This window comes from Gorilla gorilla, chromosome 18, assembly GCF_029281585.2.
Source record: "Gorilla gorilla gorilla isolate KB3781 chromosome 18, NHGRI_mGorGor1-v2.1_pri, whole genome shotgun sequence".
Classification (NCBI taxonomy): domain Eukaryota; kingdom Metazoa; phylum Chordata; class Mammalia; order Primates; family Hominidae; genus Gorilla; species Gorilla gorilla.
The window spans coordinates 22,047,302-22,070,062 of record NC_073242.2 but is presented as its reverse complement, the minus strand read 5'-3'; the positions used below and the strand labels follow the sequence as shown (position 1 = coordinate 22,070,062).

The following is a 22,761-nucleotide window of genomic DNA, read 5'->3' as shown; positions in this document are numbered from 1 at the left end:
ATCACGATTAACCAATACCTCTTTAATTAATACCTCTTTAATTTCTGCAGAAATTAACAGGGAAATGTTATTTCCTTACTTTTTCAGTAAATTTCATATCTATATTGTCACTACACATGACTTAAGACTAAAATGCCACAATCTACCATTGGCCTGGCTAATCCCAGGGCCACATCTAACCATTAAAGGTGTATACTCATCTCCTCAGTGAAAATGAAACAGACCACTATCACCTGAATATCTTATTTTCAAAAGTTTATTACACCAAGTAAGTTACGAGAAACTATGACACTTGAAACAAGCTGAAATGTGCAAATGAGCCACGCTAGTCATTCACTTAACTCCAAAAAAATGGGAAACAAAACCATTTCTCATTTATGACAATTCTCCAAATTAACCCTATATTTCCTTTTTTAAAAAAATAACCAGAAAAACAATAAAATGTGACAAATAACTTGGATCTTCCATTGTCCACTTCAGGGTATTGCCACTGCAATATATTCTTACCATATACTTTCCTACCAGTACAAACTACAAATAACTTGGCTAAGTCCTGTCTGTACTTACTCTACCCACCTACTAGTAATTTCCTCTGAAAATATATATTTAGCTAACAAGTCATGTTCATTTACAATAAAACATTTCTCTGAATTAGTTTTCTTGCATTATTAAAGAAACGGTATTGATAGATGGTCACTGGGGGACCACTGCTCCTCCCCGACAGTATTTAAATAACTGGTATAGGCTGCAAGACTTACCAGATACCTGCTGCGTGAGCGAAGGTTTCTGAGTATGATCTCTATGCCATCCAACTAATATACCAACTGTATCCTTCATGGAAACAAAGAGAGAGGGGGCCAATCATTTTAAGATATTACTGCCATTCACCTGTGGACCATTTCACAGCAAAAGATCCTAAAAGGAGCATCTATGTTCTACCTACTTGACATTCTAGAAACTTAGGAAGGGGAGAGGGGCAGGAAAATAAAAGAACTACATTTCTGACAACAATGAAATAGTTTATTTTCTTCAAATATTTTAAGGTACGAACGTCAGAAAGAAAAATGCGGCATTTAACCCTGGAACCTCAAATATCACTGATTATATTCAAAGGAGCAGAGGCATTGTTTTCCATCTGATTACTCAGTTCCTCACACACACAACCATCCCCGTCACCCCATGATCTGAACAGCAGAATGAGGAACTCACCCTAAAATTAGTGCTGAAAATATGAGGGTAACATCGAGCCACGAAAAGAATGCACTTAACACATTTGCAAAGCAATTCTGGTGTATCCACATTTTCAAGAATTGACTGCAGGCTGGTCATTACAAGCTTAAAAATAAAAGTTACAAACCGTGAACATTCAACAAAATAGGGAGAAAACAAGCAAATTAGGTTCATTATTTACTAAGTGACTACATAAAAAACTGAGTATGAGACCAAGAAAAATAGATTCTGTAGTTTTAGTTAAAAAAAAAAAGAATTGACTTGTAAATCCCAACTGCTTGGGAGGCTGAGACACAAGAATCGCTTGAACCCAGGAGGCAGAGGTTGCAGTGAGCTGAGATTGCACCGCTGCACTCCAGCCTGGACAATACAGCCAGACTCCATCTCAAAAAAAAAATTAATAAATAAATAAAATAAATAAATTGAAAATATTTCGCTCCACTAAGCTGTTAAGCTAAAAACAAATACTGTTTTCTCTTCTTCAATGTTTGTTAATATTAGTCCTTTGATATCAGTTAACATTAGTCCTTAATAACATCTGTTTACAATATCCCTAAATGCTCTCTTTAAGATTCTACCTGTGATTAAATCTCAAATACAAAAAAGTGAAATGGATTTGGGAAACTTTTCTATAAAGTACAACAATTACTTTGCAATCCAAAATATAAAGCAAATTTTATATAATTTATGCTTCAGTATATTAGTACTTGCTTCATATTAAAATTAAGGAAGATCAGTATGGCACCACACATGAATAACATGCAGGCTCAGGTTACCATTATACATAAATTTTTAAAATAAATATATGGCAAAAATAAAATAATAAATAACTATTTGTCATTCCATTGAAAGAATATTTATTTTGCAGCTGTTAAAAAACATTTTTCCCTAAAAAAGGAAAAGCTGTGCTTTACATAGCAATCTTATAAAAGAAATGCTAGAATCAGAAAACCATCATTTTAGGCTGGGTGCAGTGGCTCACACCTGTAACCCCAGCACTTTGGGAGGACGAGGCAGGTGGATCACCTGAGGTCAGGAGTTCAAGACCAGCCTGGCCAGCATGATGAAACTCCGTCTCTATTAAAAATATAAAAATTAGCAGAGCACAGTGGCACATGCCTTTAATCCCAGCTACTCAGGAGGCTGAAGCAAGAGAACTGCTTGAACCTGGGAGGTGGAGGTTGCAGTGAGCCGAGATCGTGCCACTGCCCTCCAGCTTGGACAACAGAGCAAGATTACGTCTCAAAAAAAAAAAAAAAGAGAAAAAGAAAACCATTATTTTGCAATAGCCAATGTTATAATCTACACAGGCACAGACTATCAAGGCTAAAAATCATTTAAAAGACATCTTGGGGTAATTACAGAAATCTGAATATAGAACACATATGTAATAAAATTCATTTTCTTAGATATGATTACAATATTCTTGTTATACAGAAGAAAAACCTTATTCTTGGGAGATGCATACTAAAACATTATGGGGTGAACTGTCATCATGTGCATGGTTTTCAGACGCTCAACAAAAGTGTGTGAGAAAATAAAACTGTGGCAAAATATTAGTAACTGGTAAATCTAGGTGAAGCATGTATTATGAAATTATTATCGTATTTACAGGTATTTATTTTACTGGCGCATCTATCTTTCTATGAATGTGAGAATTTTCACAAGAGCTCGGAAAATGTTCATAATTATGCATGCAGAATAAGCCCAAGCTGGCATTCTGTTCAGTTACAGGTAATTTTCTGAATCTTCCCTCAAATTTTTCTCAAACCTCTATAATCAAGGGGGAAAATGTTTCGTTTTGTTTTGCTTTTTTGAGACAGGGTTGCCTATAATGGAGTGCAGTAGCTTGACCCTAGCTCACTGTAGCTTCAACCTCCCAGGCACAAGTGATCCTCCTGCCTCAGCCTCCAAGTAGCTGGGATTACAGGTGCATGCCACCATGCCCGACTTATTTTTTTTCCTTTTTTTTTTTTTTTGATAGAAACAGGGTTTCACCATGTTGCCCAGGCTGGTCTCAAACTCCTGGACTCAGGCAATTCACCAGCCTCAGCCTCCCACAGAGCTGGGGTTACAGGAGTGAGCCACCATGCCCAGTTAAAAATACATTTTTTATTTTTTAAAAAAAAAAAAAGAACATTCCTTATATTTCCTTTATATTTTTTAAACTACATACCCAAAATAAAGCATATCAAAAACTGTAAAAAAAAAAAAAAAAAAAAAAAATCCCTAATATCAGATATTCCAAACACAACAATACCATAATTTAATCACTTAAAATCTTACTCAAAACTAAATCAATGATCTTTTAGGCCAGGTGTGGTGGCTCATGACACTAATCACAGTACTTTGAGAGGCCGAGGCAGGAAGATCACTTGAGGTCAGGAGTTCAAGACCAGCATGGCCAACACAATGAAACCCTATCTCTACTAAAAATACAAAAATTAGCCAGGCTAATGGCACACTCCTGCAATACCAGCTACTCGGGAGACTGAGGCAGGAGAATCACTTGAACCTGAGAGGCAGAGGTTGCAGTGAGCCGGGATTATGCCACTGCACTCCAGGCTGGACAACAGAGCAAGACTCTGCATCAAAAAAAAAAAAAAAAAAAAATGATATTTTAAGATATTCAGATACACAAATATGAAATAAAACTAAGTAGAGCTGGTATTCATTTACACATAATTATCTTATACCATTTGGAATAAGAATTTGGGGCACGTTAGCAAACCAAAAGGCTCAGAAAGAAGTTGTGATATTTAGTTCTTGTCTCCCTCTACAAATGTGAAGCACTCTTCTATCTGGCATTACTAGTGGAGTTCCTATTTTCAACTTTGCAAATCATTCTGGTCCTAAGCAATCTCAAAAAAAACATTTCTAAAAACCAAAGAGGAAAAAAATCTTTTTTTTTTTTTTTTTTTTTTTTTTGAGACAGAGTCTGGCTCTGTCTCCCAGGCAATGGTGCGATCTCGGCTCACTGCAACCTCGGCCTCCCGGGTTCAAGCGATTCTCCTGCCTCAGCCTCCTGAGTAGCTGGGACTACAGGCGCGTGCCACCACGCCCGGCTAATTTTTGTATTGTTAGTAGAGACGGGGTTTCACCATGTTGGCCAGGATGGTTTCGATCTCTTGACCTCATGATGTGCCCGCCTCGGCCTCCCAAAGTACTGGGATTACAGGCGTGAGCCACCGCGCTTGGCTGAGGAAAAAAATCTTAAAACTAACTTATTTCAAATCTAACTTCAACGTGTATCTTTTTTTTTTTTTTTTTTTTTTTGAGACAGAGTCTCGCTCTGTCGCCCAGGCTGGAGTGCAGTGGTGCGATCTCGACTCACTGCAAGCTCCGCCTCCCAGGTTCACGGCATTCTCCTGCCTCAGTCTCCCAAATAGCTGCGACTACAGGTGCCCGCCACCACGCCCGGCTAATTTTTTTTGTATTTTTAGTAGAGATGGGGTTTCACTATGTTAACCAGGATGGTCTCGATCTCCTGACCTCATGATCCGCCTGCCTCAGCCTCCCAAAGTGCTGGGATTACAGGCGTGAGCCACCACGCCCAGCGTGTAAGCCAATTTTTTAGAAGAAATCTCTCCCTCTCTCTCCACATATATGCATATATGTATGTAGCACTGATCCTTGAACAGTGTATCCTTTACTCAAACTGAGAAAGAGGAATTTTTAAAACATATTTCCCATCAGCAGATAACCCCTATTCTATGTTTTCCTTCTTCAAGCTCCCCTCCAAGGACATGTGTTAAAGGGACAATTTTCTTCCCAAGTACATCATGCATTTTTTCCCCCTTCATTCTTACCTGCATTACAGATGAAAAGGCTTTCTTTTCTCCTACAGTCTCTAGTGCTTTGTAGGTGGCACATAAGTAGAGGAGTTTAACTTCATCTTTTGCAGATGAGCTAAATTGGCTAAAAATCCACTTGAAGATCTTCTCAGCCTCATAGCTCAGAGAAGCACAAAGAAGGCCGAGACAGCAAGCTCCCTCCTGTCTCAACTCCTGAAGCAATTTGCTACTGTGTTTATTTTAATGCAAACAAAAAACACACACAAAAGGCTTAAGTTTTCTATGATGACACGAGTAATACATCTTACAAAAGAATGTCTTAAGTGGTTTTTTAAATTTCTATTCAAACTACATAAAAGGTTGAAATTTTCTCCACTCTAAATACTACATTCTGTCTAGCTTGCATTGCCCTCAAGTATCTGTCTGACATTACTTTCTTTTTACAAAATCAATTATTTACAAACAGTGAGGGAAGGCCCAAAAATGCTAAATTCCATCTCAAACTGTATTAAATAACTGTCAGAAAAGGGCAGCAACAAATAATTAGATAAAACACTCTATACATAACTACATTCTACATAATATCCAATATGTAATGACTATAAAATAAAAAATGGTAATAGTTAAATACAGAATCTTAAAAGGATAACAGTAATGATTTACATAGAACTTTAATAAGTAACTCTATAAAACAAAACCATCAAAAGGCACTAAGGTTTATGACCAGCTGAGATAAATTTTGGGTACTTGCCAACACTGCAAATCTTTGGGAATCACCATAACAAAAAATGACCACACACCTCTGGAGACTCTAATAGCCAGAGAATATATGGTTTGGATCCACTCTTACCCAAAGAAGGAAATTCCTTTTTACCTCTATTCTCTAAGCAGTTTCAAATTCTCTAGTTTACAAAAACTAATTTTATTCTTCATGCCTGCATCAAGAGTTTATGCCATTCCATAAGTCAAGACTCAGTTATCCAGTGAGACTAGCAAATTAAAAAAATAAAATATTCCAGCCAGGCACGGTGGCTCATGCCTGTAATCCCAACGCTTTGGAAGGCTAAGGTGGGTGGATCACCTGAGGTCAGGAGTTCCAGACCAGCCTGGCCAACATGGTGAAACCCTGTCTCTACTAAAAATACAAAAATTAGCTGGCAGTTGTGGTGCACGCCTGTAGTCCCAGCTACTCGGGAGGCTGAGGCAGGAGAATCACTTGAACCCGGGAGGTGGAGGTTGCAGTGAGCTGAGATCGCACCACTGCACTCCAGCCTGGGCGACAGGGTGAGACTCCGGCTCAAAAAATAAATATTCTTTTCAAGTGGATTCCATTTGTATTCAACCGTAATTAACACATAATTAATGCAGATAAAAATGACAAGACCCACTGAAATGTCAATAAATGTTCATAAACAAAGCCAGTGGGTTTGTCTTCTTCTGTATTGTTAAGTAATTTCTAAAAATATATTTTAAAGTCATTTAAACCGAACCATTATTAGTTACTTACCTTTCATTAAGCACATCATGTACAGCAGCCAAGATATTATCCAACTGTTTAGTACCTTGAAAAGAAAACACACTTAGAAAAACTTCAAATTCCTATAGTTTTAAGAATAGCACTGTGTACTTTTTTACTTGTCTTCCCCTCCAAATTATAATTCAACAGTACTTTACTTTCTTTATTATTCCCACTCCCCAGTGAGCATGTATCAGGAATGTCATGTTTCCTTTCAGCCTATGAAAGAAATTCACCCACTGGAAACATAAGAGCTGTGATCATCAACAAAAAAATAAACTCAAAAAGCTTGTTTTATTTACTTTGAAATCCATTTGAAAAATTGACTGACGGATGGAAGGATAGATGGAGAGATATGTGACAAGGCAGTATTTAGGGTAAAATGTTAACGACGAAAATTAGATGATGGGTTTAACAGATTCAATGTCAAATTCTTTCAACTTGCTATATATTTGAAACTTCTCATAATAAAATTTGGAAGGAGGAGAAACTTGCTTTGATCCAAGTGTCATCTGCCTCACTAGACCATTTTCATTAATTTTCTCCTGCTCATTGTCAAGTTCTTTTTTTTTTTTAAGATGGAGTTTCACTCTTTTCGCCCAGGCTGGAGTGCAATGGCGTGATCTCAGCTCACTGCAACCTCCGTCTCCTGGGTTCAAGCGATTCTCCTGCCATAGCCTCCCATGTAGCTGGAATTACGGTCATGTGCCACCACGCCCAGCTAATTTTGTATTTTTAGTAGAGATGGGGCTTCACTATGTTGGGCAGGCTGGTATCGAACTCCTGAACTCAGGTGATCTGCCCACCTTGGCCTCCCAAAATGCTGGGATTACATGCACGAGCCACCACACCTGGCCCATATCAAGTTCTTAATGGTGTAAAGAAAGTGAAGAAAAAAATTTAACCCTTCCTATACTTTGTTACATTTCTGTTGTTGTTTTAAGAGACAAGGACTCCCTCTGTCACCCAGGTTGACATGCAGAGGTGTGATCATATCTCACTGCAACCCTGAATTCCTGGGCTCAAGTGATTCTTCCACCTCAGCCAGGTGTAGTGGCACATGCCTGAAGTCCCAGCTACTCAGGAGGCCACAGCGGGAGGATAGCTTGAATCCAGGAGTTTGAGACTGCAGTGAGCTATGATTGTGCCACTGCACTCCAGCCTGGGCGACAGAGCAAGATCTTGTCTTTAAGAAGAAAAAGAAATTACATATTAGAGAGCATTAAGTTCTTGATCATCATAACACAGACTTTCCCCATTCTTAAACTACTCAAGGTAGCATTACCTAGTTTATTATGGAAACACAAAAATCCTCATGTTTCCAAACATACTATACTTACCAGCTTATTTTCTGGTTGCTGAATAAATTCTTTCAACTGCTTTACAGTAGCCAGTCTTCGGTCTCGGTCGTTTTCCCGGGTGATCCTCCGAAGAAGATTTGACAGTCGAGACTCATCACAAAAAGACATCGATCTCTCTGTGAATATATAAACATTTTGTTGTCCACTGAGTATAAATAAGCAAAGGAATTTTTAAATTTTAAAATAATTTTTAAATTTTTAAAATTAAAAATTATTTGAATAATAATTAAATTATTATGGTGGCTCATGCCTGTAATCCCAGTACTTTGGAAGGCGGGTAGATCACATGAGTTCAGGAGTTTGAGACCAGCCTGGGCAACATGGTGAAACCCTGTCTCCACAGACACACAAAAAATTACATAAACTAGCCAGCCAAGGTGGTGTGCACCTGTAGTCCCAGCTACTCGGGAGGCTGAGGCAGGAGAATCACTGGAGCCTGTGAGGCGGAGGTTGCAGTGAGCCGAGATCACCCCATTGCACTCCAGCCTGGGTGACAGAGCAAGACCCTCTCTCAAAAATAAAATTACATCAAAAGTCACAGTCCACTGGTCAATAAAAGCTCAGGGAATATAGGTCCTATCGCTCTTTTGTTCAACTCTATATTCCAAATCCCAGCAGAGTGCCTGGCACATAACAGACCCTCAAAAAAATATTTGCTGAAGGAAACGAGAAATGAATAACCCTAGACCAACTGAACACCTCATTCCAGAGGACTGGCTGGGAGAGAAAAAAGAAAGGCCTTAGTAACAACTTTCTTTGGGTCCATTCCAAACTGTTTTCAACATGCAGGTAAAGAGCCTGGGTGTAGGTAAATTAAACAACTTCCAAGGGGTACGGATAAAGTCTCAATCGAGTAAAAACAGGATATAGGCTTCTACTTATCATCTAGGTATCCCACTGGAGGAAAGCCTCTTATTCACATTATCATCATTTCCCTGGGATGAAGTTTTGGGGAGCCATAATCACACATTTAGTTCAACAAATGTCTAATTATCGTCTACCACATGCAAGGCATGCCTCCACTAGAAAGGTAGCAAACCACAACTTTTCTCCCCTTATTTTTTAATCACAAGAACAAGCAAACAATAGTGAATATTATTAGTATATTGACGATGCCTTTAAAAACCAGATTTTTGCTGGGCGAGGTGGCTCTTGCCTGTAATTACCCAGCACTTTGGAAGGCCAAGGCAGGCAGATCACTTGAGCCCAGGAGTTCGAGACCAGCCTTGGCAACATGGTACAACCCCATCTCTACGAAAAATACAAAAATTAGCTGGGCACAGTGGCACATGCCTGTAATCCCAGCTACTCAGGAGGCTGAGGTGGGAGGATCGCTTTAGCCTGGGAAGCAAAGGTTGCAGTGAAATCACACTAGCGCATTCCAGCCTGGGTGACAGAGCGAGACTGTCTCAAAAAACAAAACAAAACAAAAAACTCAATTTTTGCAAAACATTTTCAACTGTGCTATTTACCATAATTAGCCAATACATACGTAAACAACAAATCACAAAGGGTCTGACAGTTTCATTTCTAAGGTATGAGAAAAAATTGATAATAAAAGAAACCAGAAGGCTGGGCATGGTGGCTCACACCTGTAATCCCAGCACTTTGGGAGGCCAAGGAGGGCAGATCACGGGGTCAGGAGTTTGAGACCTGCCTGGCCAACATGGTGGAACCTCGTCTCTACTAAAGATACAAAAAATTAGCCGGGCGTGGTGGCACGCTCCTGTAATCCCAGCTACTCGGGAGGCTGAAGCAGGAGAATCACTTTAATCTGGGAGGTGGAGGCTGCAGTGACCTGAGATCGCGCCATTGCACTCCAGCCTGGGTGACAGGGAGATACTCCATCTCATAAATAAATAAATAAATAAATAACTACAAGGGGAACAACACACACTGGATCCTTTTGGAGGGTGGGGGGTGGGAGGAAGGAGAGGATCAAGAGAAACAACCAATGGGTACCAGGCTTAATACCTGGGTGATAAAATAATCTATACTACAAACCCTCATGACACAAGTTTACCAGTGTAACAAATCTGCACTTGTATCCTGAATTTAAGTTAAAAAAAAAAAAAAAGAAACTACAATGTCTGAGAGAAGAATAGGATTTTTACAAATCCCTAGCCCATAGAGTATTTCAATAAGGACAGATACCAAAAATGTCATCAAGTTACCAGCTGGGAAATTAGGATCTACTTACAATTCTGTCACTAGCAAACTACATGACCCTGAGCCTTTGAAGAAGAGGAATTCTTTACTGAACTACTTTAGAGTCGCTGTTTAGCTTCTATAATATCATAAGTCTAAGGCTTCAAACACTCTATTTTAACAAACAGCATACATAGCCTTTGAATTCATTCCACTTGTGAAAACATAAAAACAAATCAGTTTTTTAAAAGTTATATACCAACAATAAAAGCTACAGGCACAAAGATTTTCACCAAGATACACGAAGCACACACACAGTATAAAAAAAAAAAAAAAAGTCAAAAACTAAATGTCCAAAAAGTAATTACATCTGACAAAGCCCATAACTCAGCTTTACCGATAAATTTCTCTTTAAGGAAAAAAATTATCATCACCTCTAATCCTCTGAACTTTCTTTTTTGTTGTTGTTTTTTTGAGACGGAGTCTCGCTCTGTCGCCCAGGCTGGAGTGCAGTGGCGTACTCAGCTCACTGCAAGCTCTGCCTCCCGGGTTCACACCATTCTCCTGCCTCAGCCTCCCGAGTAGCTGGGACTACAGGCGCCCGCCACCGCGCCCAGCTAATTTTTTGTATTTTCAGTAGAGACAGGGTTTCACCGTGTTAGCCAGGATGGTCTCGATCTCCTGACCTCGTGATCTGCCCGTCTCGGCCTCCCAAAGTGCTGGGATTACAGGCGTGAGCCGCTGCACCCGGCCAATCCTCTGAACTTCCAAGGCACTCACCTATACAGTGAGGCTATGTCATAAGGCAGAAATGCTATCAGTGTATTTAACTTTAGAAAAGTGCCCACTCAAGGCAGGGCCCGGTGGCTCACGCCTGTAATGAGCACGTGTGATCACTTGAGGTCAGGAGTTCGAGACCAGCCTGGCCAACATGGTGAAACCCTGTCTCCACTAAAAATGCAAAAATCAGCTGGGTGTGGTGGCATGCACCTGTAATCCCAGCTACTTGGGAGGCTGAGGCACGAGAATCACTTGAACCTGGGAGGCGGAGGTTGCAGTTAGCAGAGATTGCAGCACTGCGCTCCAGCCTGGGTGACAGAGCAAGACTCTGTCTCAAAAAAATATATTGAAAACAACAACAACAAAAAAACCAGAAAAGTACCCACTCTAGGGGACAGGGGGAAGGAGAGCATCAGCAAGAATAGCTTAATGGATGCTGGGTTTAATACCTAGATGATGGGATGATCTGGGCAGCAAACTACCATGGCACACGTTTACCTACATAACAAACCTGTACATCCTGCACATGTACCCTGAACTTAAAAAAAAAAGACAGAAAAGTACCCCCTCTCTATATATATCTATATCCTCCACAGGCCCAAGAGTTCAAGGACTTGCTGTAGTAGGAGCCTACTATGCACTATACATTCAATATCCACGATAATTGGGTAAACCTTTTCTGTAAGATCTTACTTATCCAGTCTTCTAATCTTGTTTTAAAAGAATTCTCTTTTAAAATGTACTATAGCCTTTCTAGTGGGAAATTAACAATTCACAGGAAAAGAATGTAAACAATTTTTACCTGCACAGTAGACTAATCAACTTATGCTTTTGCAAGGCATTAGTAAGAGGCATCCAGAATAAGAGGAGATACAAGTCTTTGGAAGGTGTATGTGATTGGTCCCCGTTTTCCCAGCCTTACCCTGTGATTTCCTCATGTCTTTGGTGGCTAAAGCACAACTGCCATGCTGAACACTGGTGAACTCAGGGCTGGTCACATTGTTAACCCTCAGCTCTTGCCCCAACGACTTCCGACCATAAGTATTTTCCCCAGATCCTCCATTGACACTGTAGCCACCTACAAACAGCCACGTGTACGTCATTTAAATATGACTGTTCGTTTCATTCAGTCAATTTCCTGATAGCTCAGGATCTTATTACTCAATCTGCAGCTCAACCAGCCTTTGCTTCTCCTACCTTTTTCCTGTACTGTCTGCCTTGAAAATCATTTTGATTTCTTTTAATACACCTTTGAAGTTAAATTAATTTTATTTTGATCCCTTCATTGGAAAATAAGCAAAGAAATGAAAACTAAATTAAATCAAATTTTGCACCTTGTTTTAAAACTTTCTTGAAGTTTAGAGACAGTAGCCAAGAGGAACTTCAACCTTAGCTAAATATTTTTGAAAATAAAAACAAAAATAGTATTGTATCTTTTTTGTAAGAAAACTGCATTGATGAATTATGTATGGAAAAATTTTAAATTTTAAAAATAATAAAGTGGATAAACGTCCTATGAAGTTTTCAGAAATAACACTGCATTTGTTATTCATATTTTAAATATATTAGAAGAAAGCGAGAAAGTTGGGGGTGTAAGAAGGCAGGAAGGTGGGATAGGTAGGTTCAAAAAACATGCTTGTAGCAATAAGAAAATATATATACCCTTTTCGTCATTCTGTATGTCAGCGTGGACTCTGGTATCATCGGGCCTTTGCCGAGACACCACAGCTGAATTTGAAGGTTGCAGTCCGTAAGAGGAAGAACCACCTCTATCTCTGGATGAAGAATATTTTAAATTACCTGGGTCGGCTGATGCACTATCAGTTCTATAAAAAGAGAAAAGTTTAAGATTAGAACTTTAAATAACAAATAAATCTTTCTTTAAACAAGCCTCTCTTCTCCCAAATTTTACATTTAACCATTACTATTGTATTTAGTGTACTATTGTATTTAGTGTAATGTACTATACATTATATGTAAGCACTCAGCCGTCTAATAAGAAGTCTTTCACTGGGAAGAGATTCTCAATGGATGAAATGCCAACTTTTCAGTCTCTTCTACTGTTCTAAAGACCCATTCAGAAATATGAATCACTACTGGGATTAGGGTGACTTTGCTGGTTTTAGCATTGAAAGTCTCCTGTCCCAGGCAAAACAGGACAACTGGTTACTCTGGTCCAGTGTTCTCCTCACATGACTTGATAATAAGAATAATTCTTTCTAAATTCTCCCCCATGGAGAGGGTTAATCAGTCAAAACATTTCAGCCTTTCCTGTCATAAAAATAAGAAACACTGGCAGCATGTCAGGGACGGGCAATGTCTTACCAAGTTATTTTCTAAGTACTGATTAGGTACTGTAGTATTGAAGACCCCATTGAAGATGCCTTAATTGTAAAGAGTAGCAATCAAAATTTTAAAAAGTAAAAAAGAAGACATTTTAAGAAAATAAAAGGTATCAGAAATGCAATAAAGTTATATCGGAAAGTTGTAGTTCGTAATCTATTTAAAATTCAGGTACTGTTTAGAATAATACCTGATGCTTATTAGTAAACAAGTAGGGTACAGCCAAGGGTAAAAGTGTGTCCTCATCTAAGTATCTGCTCTACGCTTCAACTGCCTCATAAGTAAAACAGAGCTGAGTTACAAGACTTCTCACGAGTGTTACTCTTTCAGCCATCAATCATAAACTATCAAGAAAGAAGACAACAAAATAATCTGTTATAGCATATGAAAAATCCAAGTAAGTTCTTCCCCTACTGATTTTCTCCTGAGAGGAACAACTTTGAGGAAAAAAAAAAAAAAAGAAAAAGAAAATCACTTCTATGATATTTACTAAAAATGCTTTCTCAACCTTTTAGAACCTGAATCTTTTAGAAAAGTTTAGGACACTGGCAAGGCCAGAAACTAACCTATTCCTCTACACTTTGCCCCTCCCTCTATGGTGTAAAAGTGACAGCAGTGTTTGTATACTGTATATATTTCGTTTAGAGTTTATTAGTCTTCCCTTGCTCCCAAAAATACTAAACATAAAACTTTGCATGAGCTCAATCAGTTGGACACCTTGATCTGCACTTACTGCAATCACTGTTAATACAGAATGCAGACAATAGGTCCAATTAAACTTGGATGTCTAACTGGTACAAGTCATTACTTATAAAGGATCTCAATCTGAAACTTCATGAAATTCAAAACCTAGCATACTAAAATGACTAAGGCTCCATAAGGAGTATCTTCTAATATTCAGAGTTCATTTATTCATAAAGCTAAGTACTTCGAACATAAGGGAAAATAAAATCTATGGAATTTCAAGAAAAATGTACGAGAATATTTTCTGAGTATACTAAGTCTACAAGCATTAAAATATTAACTCAATGGACCATAACTTTTTTAAACTAATGAAAAGACATTCCTTAGGTACCTAAAAATAGCACATTTAACATGCGTCTATATAAATCATAGCATACCATTACTTTCTGAAAGGAGACTGAAACGTAAGAGAGCTTATTATCTTTTCTGACAGGGTTTGAACTTTATATGTATGCCACAGTAAGCTCTTATTAGATGAGCGAACAAAATAAGCACTTGACTAATTCAGAAACACAAAGATAACTGAAGTCTGCCAATATTTAAACATATCTTCACTTCCTGTTTTCATCATGTTTACTTATCTCCTACACTACCTTTACTATTAAGAGTTAAATGTTTGTATCATTTTCTGGTGACACAGTAGTACCATAAGGCAGCAGAGAATACAAGTTAAAAAAAGATCTGGGCTCAAATCCCAGCTCCAGCACTGAAAAGTATGTGTGCCTTTGCACAAATTACTTGATCTCCAAGCCTTGGTTGTCTCTTGCGTAAAATGAGGATGATACCTATCTGACATGTAAGGTTGTTGTGAGGCTAAAATAAGGTAACGAATTATAAAGAAACATTTAGTTTGCAGGGTATGTTAAAAGTTGTTATGACCATAATACAAAATAAACTCAGTTTCCAGTCTAAAAGACAATGTACAAACAGTTCATGAGTATATGAATATAATCAAGACAAGTTTTTACAGTCAATATAGAGCAACTTAAATACTTCACTGAAGAAAGCAGGTAATCTGTTGCGACCAACAATGTGTTTCCAACTAGGAAGCATCTGATTTCAAACTAAACTGTAAAACCAGGAGCCGCTTCCCCATTGGTTAGAAATAAGGTTTCTAAATCCCCTAAGTTATGAACACTGAGAATTTTTTTCCCAAAAAAATTTTGTGTTTTCAGAAATATAACCAAAAAAGCCTAACTGGAATAGAGCCACTGTCTCAGAAATACCTAAAAACTCCCTAGTTGCCAAATTATTTTAATACAAATTGATCAAAGCATCCCCAACCAGAACTCAGGTTGTAAGCATTCTGAACCTAAAAGCACAAAATGGTTTAGCATTTATATGAAATTTCTATTTTTATACAATCTTGACTGCTTAGGTTTCAAAAAATGTCAATGTCAGGCTGTTAGCACCAACAAGATCATCCCAGTCCAATAAATAGAAAACTGTTAAAGAACGGAAATGAGCACTTAAAATGAGGCAATCAAAGCCACAAAATAGAAATTGCAGATTTGAACTCCCAAGAAGCAGGCATAAATGTTAGGCTAGTTAGTTAGAAGAGCTGAAAGGGATATCATCTGCCAGAATTAGTGTCTCAATTTAGTGAAAAAAGAAAATCTATCTGTTAAGTCTAAGAATCCTAGCAAGGATCCAAAAATACCTCTACGGCCCCTTTAATATTCTAAAAATATCATGGAGAGAAAAAAAAAGAAATGCATAAATTTCCCCAAAACGATCAAACTGAAGTTAAAGCCTGATGTACATGCCACATGAGAGGTAAGTTTCTAAAGCTCATACCTCAAAAATCGCATACTGTATAATATGGAGCCTTTGTGATGTTTTGCATCAAGTCAATCTGTAAGACAGTAGTTACAATATTAGTGAAGACAGTGGGTTAAAACATTTGTTGTTCAAACATGGAGCAAATATCATTCATGAGTTAGGTGCCTTTAGTTGAACTATGGTCCCATTAGAGTTCATACATTAAAGCAAAAATTGAAGTGGAAAGCCACTCTGTGCCTTACAGGATAAAGAGGCTTAATGTGGCAACCAAAAAAATTTTAGTACATAAGAGAATTTAAATGTTAACTATAACATACAAATCACATGCAAATATAGTTACCACTTATTTTAGTTACCTATTCTCAATATACAGAAAAATGCCATAAATCTAGGAGGCCATTCATTTCAAATGACCGGAATCCTTAGACCTCACATCAACAATCCACCATGTGCTGGGGATGGTATCGCCTGACTAAATGTAGCCTTGCGGTCCATTCTCATTAAGTATTAGAAAAAGAGAGAGAGCGTCATCTCTGGAAAGTGTGAAGTCAGGGAATTCCCTACTAGGAAGCATTTCCATAAAGCACCCCAAAATGACTTGATGCAAACACCACACCTAGTGGTGTCACTGGAGTAAGCATCATATTACTTCAAATTGCTTTTACCTAGGTTTATTAAGGGATTTTGCTCTCATGGTGAGATTTAATTTGCAATGGATATAAACCAGGAAATGAGATTTGCACTAAAGCCAATGAAGTAGGAATGTACTTATTCTCTAAAGCAGCAAAGATAGTCTCACTGTCACAGAGCAGTAATAGGATATGTTGCTTTCCATACTAATGGTTAATACCACTTGGAAATGATTTACCCTTCAAAAATAAATTCAAGGTTTTCCCCTGCAATGCCTCTCTGGATTCAAACATGCTTTAATGAGGAATAAGAGAAAGGGTGAAACTATGAATAACCCTGGGCCTTGTATCATTACATTAGAAACACTGCTCTAAATATGAGTCTATGGCTAAAATATTAATTTGAGAGGCTCAGGGAATTTATTATACAAATCTCTTCTTGCAGAGAACTTTAAGTTCAAATTTAATAAAACAAAACAAAACCATTCCATGTCAAAATTGTAAATGAGTATGCATCAGTTTTGCAATACCGAAATATTAAATTAATATAATTTATTGGTAAAACTAGCTTAGCTACCTCAGTATTAAGTGTCTATAATAACCAAATCTTAATTATCCATTTATGGGTGATTTGTTTCCTTTTTTGAGACAGGGTCTCACTCTGTCACCCAGGCTGGAGTGCACTGGCATGACCATAGCTCACTGCAGCCTCGACCTCATGGGTGCAGCCTCGACCTCATGGGTTCAGCCTCTCAAACAGCTGGGACCACAGGTGCATGTCACTCCATTTAGCTAATTTTTTATTTTTATGTTTTTTGGAGACAGGTGTCTGATTATGTTGCTCAGGCTGCTCTCAAATTCCTGGACTCAAGCAATCCTCCCACCTCAGCCTCCCAAAATGCTAGGATTAGAAGCATGAGTGACCACATCTGGACTGTCACCAATTTTTAACTGTCTGTCAACTAAACAGCCAATATAGACTGATAAAATATACTTAACTATTGTAAAATTGTAAAGAATTGTATCTTCACCAAGGAGAGGTCTGGCTTTTACCTGTGAATTCTGGAAGGTAATCTCTAAACTCTTGAAATGTCATACCTAATAAGAGGGTCCTGGCCAGGAGCAGTGGCTCACACCTGTAATCCCAGCACTTTGGGAGGCCAAGGCGGGCAGATCGCTTGAGGTCAGGATTTTGAGACCAGCCTGGCCAGCATGGTGAAACCTGTCTCTACTAAAAATACAAAAATTAGCCAGGCATGGTGACGGGCACCTGTAATAATCCCAGCTACTCAGGAGGCTGAGGTTTCAGTGAGCTGAGATCATGCCACTGCACTCCAGCCTGGGCAACAGAGCAAGACTATCTCCAAAAAAAAGGAGGGGGGTGGCGGTGGGGGAAAGTGTCCTTGTTCATCTGGGGGCTTTAGGCCACAGCAGAGTCTAATAATGCGGCTTATGGTGGGGGCTTTGAGTCACATGGATCAGCTTGGCCTCCAGTGGGGCTGGAGACTAAGGTTAGCCACATGGGCATGCAACCATGGAACCCCAGTAAAAACGTTGGACATAAAAAATAGAGTGAGCTTCCCTGGTTGGCAATAATCCATGAGTATGGTCGCACACCAGTGCCACCAGGAAGGTGTCATTTTTCACAACTCTACAGGGACAGGACAATTCGAAACTCCAACATTTGGAACTTCCCCGAACTCTGCCCTATGCACCTCTACCCTTGGCTCGTTCTAATCTGAATCCCTAAACTGCAATAAACTCTAACCATGGGTATGAGAGCTTTCAATGAGTTCTAGTGAGTCCTCCTGGCAAATCATCCAACCTAAGAGTGGTCTTGGCCAGGCACAGTGACTCAAGCCTGTAATCCCAGCACTTCGGGAGGCCCAGGCAGGCGGATCACTTGAGCTCAGGAGTTTGAGACCAGCCTGGCAATATGGTGAAACTGTCTCTAAAAAATATAGAAAAACTAGCCAGGCGAGGTGCTGTGTGCCCATAGATCCAGCAACTCAGGTGGCTGAGGTAGGAGGACTGCCTGAACCTGGGAGGGAGGAGTTCAGGGCGCAGTGAGCCGTGATCATGCCACTGCACTCTCGCCTGGGTGACAGAGAGAGGCCCTGTCTCAAAAAAAAAAAAAAAAAGAGTGGCCTTGGGAACCCCCAAACTTGCAACTAGTATTAGAAGCAAGGGTCATCTTATGGACTGGACTCCCTCTTACTCTGCACTCATATTTAAAACCATTAAATATACTGTAGCTCCAAAAAAGTTGCATGTTTGTTTTGAAAAAGGGTCTCACACTGTCGCCCAGGCGAGAGTGCAGTGGTGCAATCCGAGCTCAAGCAAACCTCCCACATCAGCCTCCCAAGTAGTTGAGACCACAGGCTTACTCCACCACGCCCAGCAACTTTTGTATTTTTTTGTCCCATTCTCTACAACATTCCCAAAATGTTGCCCAAGCTGGTCTCGCACTCCTGAGCTCAAGTGATCCACTCACCTCAGCCTCCCAAAGGGTTGGGATTACAGGCATAAGCCACTGCACCCGGCCATAAATTTTGTTTTTTAATAACATTTCTAGCAAACATGATAAAGATTTGACTTCGGTGTTGCTTATTTTCCTTCCAAGGAACCTCTAATATTCTCTATTTTCAGAACTCCAATCAAATTAGCCAGAAAGAGCAAACGAAGCCAATAAATCCAGGAGGGCAATAGAGCTGATTTTAACCCTTGTTTCACATGCACAATTGTCTTCAGAGAAAAGCTGAAGAAAGTACCCCCTCACCTCCATGCCCCAATGCTCCTTTTCTCTGACTTCAAGTGGGCCTCTGATGCTGCCCACATTTCCCTCACCAGGTTTCTTTCCTTTCCAAAACATCTGTAAAACTTTCTGCACCTTCTTCCTTCTCCCACCACTAGCAGTGGATGACCTTATAGATTTCTGCTCCATGAGAAATAGAAGCCATTTGACAGCACCCTCAGCAAGAGCTAACATTTTAGCTCCGAACAAGAGCTAGTGGGCAACTGATCCAAGCAGTTTACATATGTTTATCATGTCATTTCGTGTTCAACACAATCCTATTAGTTATAACTTGATAACTAAGGTTTCATAACTGGCCTAAGGTTGCACAGCTTGTAAAAGGCAGAGTCAGAACTCAGACCCAGTACTGTCGAATGTTTGAGCTCTTCAACACTCCATCACTGCCTGTCATCTTCCTTCTAATATATCCACAAATTCACCTGCATCTGCACATACAGCTTTTCTTCCCATCATCTTCGCATAATGGAACAAATAAACCTCCTATCCATAGAAATCATCTGGATCTGTCTATTCCCTCCATTTTCCAAGGTATGTCTTGTCTTTTTTTTTTTTTGAGATGTAGTCTCACTCTGTCGCCCAGGCTGAAGTGCAGTGGCGTGATCTCGACTCACTGCCTCCCGGATTCACGCCATTCTCCTGCCTCAGCCTCCCGAGTAGCTGGGACTACAGGCGCCCACCACCACGCCCGGCTAATTTTTTGTATTTTTAGTAGAGACGGGGTTTCACCATGTTAGCCAGGATGGTCTCGATCTCCTGACCTCGTGATCCGCCCACCTTGGCCTCCCCAAAGTGCTGGGATTACAGGCTTGAGCCACTGCACCCGGCCTGTTTCTTCTGTACGTTGCAAAATCTCCCATTTTACTACTGCTTATCACATCATCAACATACGAGCACTCTCAAAAGTCTTACTTTAAAAAAAACAAAAACAAAAACAAAAAATGGCCGGGCACGGTGGCTCACGCCTGTAATCCCAGCACTTTGGGAGGCGAAGGCAGGCAAATCATAAGGTCAGGAGATTGAGACCACCCTGGCCAACACGGTGAAACCCCGTCTCTACTAAAATAGAAAAAATAAAATTACCTGCGCATGGTGGCACGCACCTGTAGTCCCAGCTACTTGGGAGGCTGAGGCAGGGGAATCGTTTGAACCCAGGAGGCAGAGCTTGCAGTGAGCCGAGATCGTGCCACTACACTCCAGCCTGGTGACAGAGCGAGACTCTGTCTCAAAAAAAAACTAAAGGCCGGGTGCGGTGGCTCACGCTGGTAATCCCAGCACTTTGGGAGGCCAAGGTGGGTGGATCATGAGGTCAGGAGTTCAAGACCAGCCTGGCCAATGTAGTGAAACCCCGTCTCTACTAAAAATACAAATATCAGCCAGGCGTGGTGGCGGGCGCCTGCAATCCCAGCTACTCAGGAGGCTGAGGCAGGAGAATCGCTCGAATCCGGGAGGCAGAGGTTGCACTGAGCCGAGATTGCACCATTGCGCTCCAGCCTGGGCGGCAGAGAGACTCCATCTCAAAAATAATAATAATAATAATAATAATAAAATAAATTTAAAAATTAAGAAAATAAGGCCGGGCACGGTGGCTCACGCCTGTAATCCCAGCACTTTGGGAGGGCGAGGCAGGCAGATCATGAGGTCAGGAGTTTGAGACCAGCCTGGGCAACATAGTGAAACCCCGTCTCTACTAAAAATACAAAAAATTAGCCGGGTGTGGTGGTGGGCGCCTGTAATCCCAGCTAGTTGGGAGGCTGAGGCAGGAGAACTACTTGAACCCCGGAGGCGGAGGTTGCAGTGAGCCGAGGTCGCGCCATTGCACTCCAGACCGGGCAACAGTGTGAGACTCTGACTCAAAAAAAACAAAAAACAAAAAAACCCTTTAACTGCCTTTCTCCCTCTATCAATCTAATAGCCTGGACTCTTCACAGACAAACCTGTTGAAAAATTTATCTTCCTTGCCTTCACTTACTTTTTAACCCACTTTAATCTGGGTTCCACCTGCAACACACCACTGAAGCTATTCCTACTAAGGTAGGAACTGCCACTCAAGGCCTTCTTGGCTCTAAAATCCCATGAGCCTTTTTCAGTTCACCTTACAATTTCTCAATACCACTCTAAAGTTTATGAGTTTTTTAGTTAACTTTAACTCCAGTGACTCTTTCTACTTTATCCCAATCCAAGTATTCTCCTCCTTCTTCACTTCATTTTTTTTTTTTTTTTTTTTTTTGAGACAGACTCTGACTTTGTTGCCCAGGCTGGAGTATAGTGGTGCAATACTGGCTCACTGCAACCTCCACCTCCAGGTTCAAGCGATTCTCCTGCCTCAGCCTCCCAAGTAGCTGAGATTACAGGCCCCTGCTACCACACCCGGCTAATTTTTGTATTTTTAGTAGAGACGGGGTTTCACCATGTTGGCCAGGCTGGTCTCGAACACCTGACCTCAAGGGATCCACCCGCCTCGGCCTCCCAAAGTGTTGGAATTACAGGCGTGAGCCAACGTGCCCAGCCCCTTCTTCACTTCTTTAACCAGCTTAGATTTCATTGTGTATCATTTCAACAACACTCTTGCCTATACCCTTAACTCTTAAGATTCTCATCACACCCATCTGGCAAAACCCCAATCCTGGATAAACCCAACGATCCATCAATAAGCACCACACTCCCAGGTCCCCCAGTGTTTACTTCCCATTCTATACATGCACTATCCAGACATTCCCATTCTCTTCAAATTCCAAAATATCCTATCACCTCCCCTCCCCATACACACATTCTACTTCACCAACAAGAAAAAAGGTACCAGCTGGGCACGGTGGCTCACGCCTGTAACCCCTGCACTTTGGGAGGCCAAGGCGGGTGGATCACTTGATGTCAGGAGTTGGACACCAGCCTGGCCAAAATGGTGAAACCTCATCTCTACTAAAAATACAAAAATTAGCTGGGTGTGGTGGTGCGCACCTGTAATCTCAGCTACACGGGAGACTGAGGCAGGAGAATCGCTTGAACCCAGGAGGTGGAGGTTGCAGTGAGCCAAGACTGCACCACTGCACTCCAGAGCCTGGGCAATAATAAGAGCGAAACTCCGTCTCGGGGTGGGGTGGGGAAGATACCATAAAATACTCGCACCCGATTCTAGACATTACTGAGGATTCCATCTACTTCCACCTTACTGTAACTTTTCAAATACTTTTCCCACTGAACTAAATTCCCCCCATAAACATGCAACACTTTCTAATGTATCCCATTGAAAAATACAAAAACATATAAAAAGGAAAAACTCCATCAATCCCACATGTCCCTCCATCAAACAATCTGCCTTTACTTGCTGCAGCCAAACTAAAGTTGTCTAGATTCCCCTCTCCCATTTCTTCACTTCTTCTAGCTCCTTAACACACACTGGTCCAATTTCTGCCCCATCACTCTTGGCAAAATCCATTATGACCTCCAGGCTGCTAAATCCAAGATACAGTTCAGGCCTCAATCTGCTCATCCTTTCAGCAGCTTTCACAGGGCTGCTGAGTAGGGTTGAGCAGTTTTGCCCTGCACACAGGTGCCCTGCAGAGGAATGAGGTGGGCTGAATGAAACTCCTTTTTTAAAAATTCTTGGCTGGCATAGTGGCTC

At 40.4% G+C, this 22,761-nt stretch overlaps 1 protein-coding gene across 6 annotated transcripts in view; it reads right to left on the bottom strand.

Moving 5' to 3' along the window:
• LOC101135276 (putative L-type amino acid transporter 1-like protein MLAS) overlaps positions 1-22,761 on the bottom strand; it is a 49,055-nt gene that overhangs the window by 243 nt on the left and 26,051 nt on the right. For 2 of the 6 annotated variants that reach the window (XM_063699549.1, XM_055365476.2), the window contains exons 2-5: positions 7,881-8,017; positions 6,532-6,586; positions 5,040-5,253; positions 759-831 (exon numbers count right to left, since the gene is read on the bottom strand). In XM_063699549.1, coding sequence (XP_063555619.1) covers positions 5,231-5,253; positions 6,532-6,586; positions 7,881-8,017 — 215 coding nt within the window. In that variant the 3' untranslated portion in view covers positions 759-831; positions 5,040-5,230. Of the gene's footprint in view, positions 1-758; positions 832-5,039; positions 5,254-6,531; positions 6,587-7,880; positions 8,018-11,751; positions 11,908-12,491; positions 12,656-15,713; positions 15,772-22,761 lie in introns of those variants that run through there. The other 4 variants (XM_063699551.1, XM_063699550.1, XM_055365483.2 and 1 more) reach the window with 4 other exon arrangements.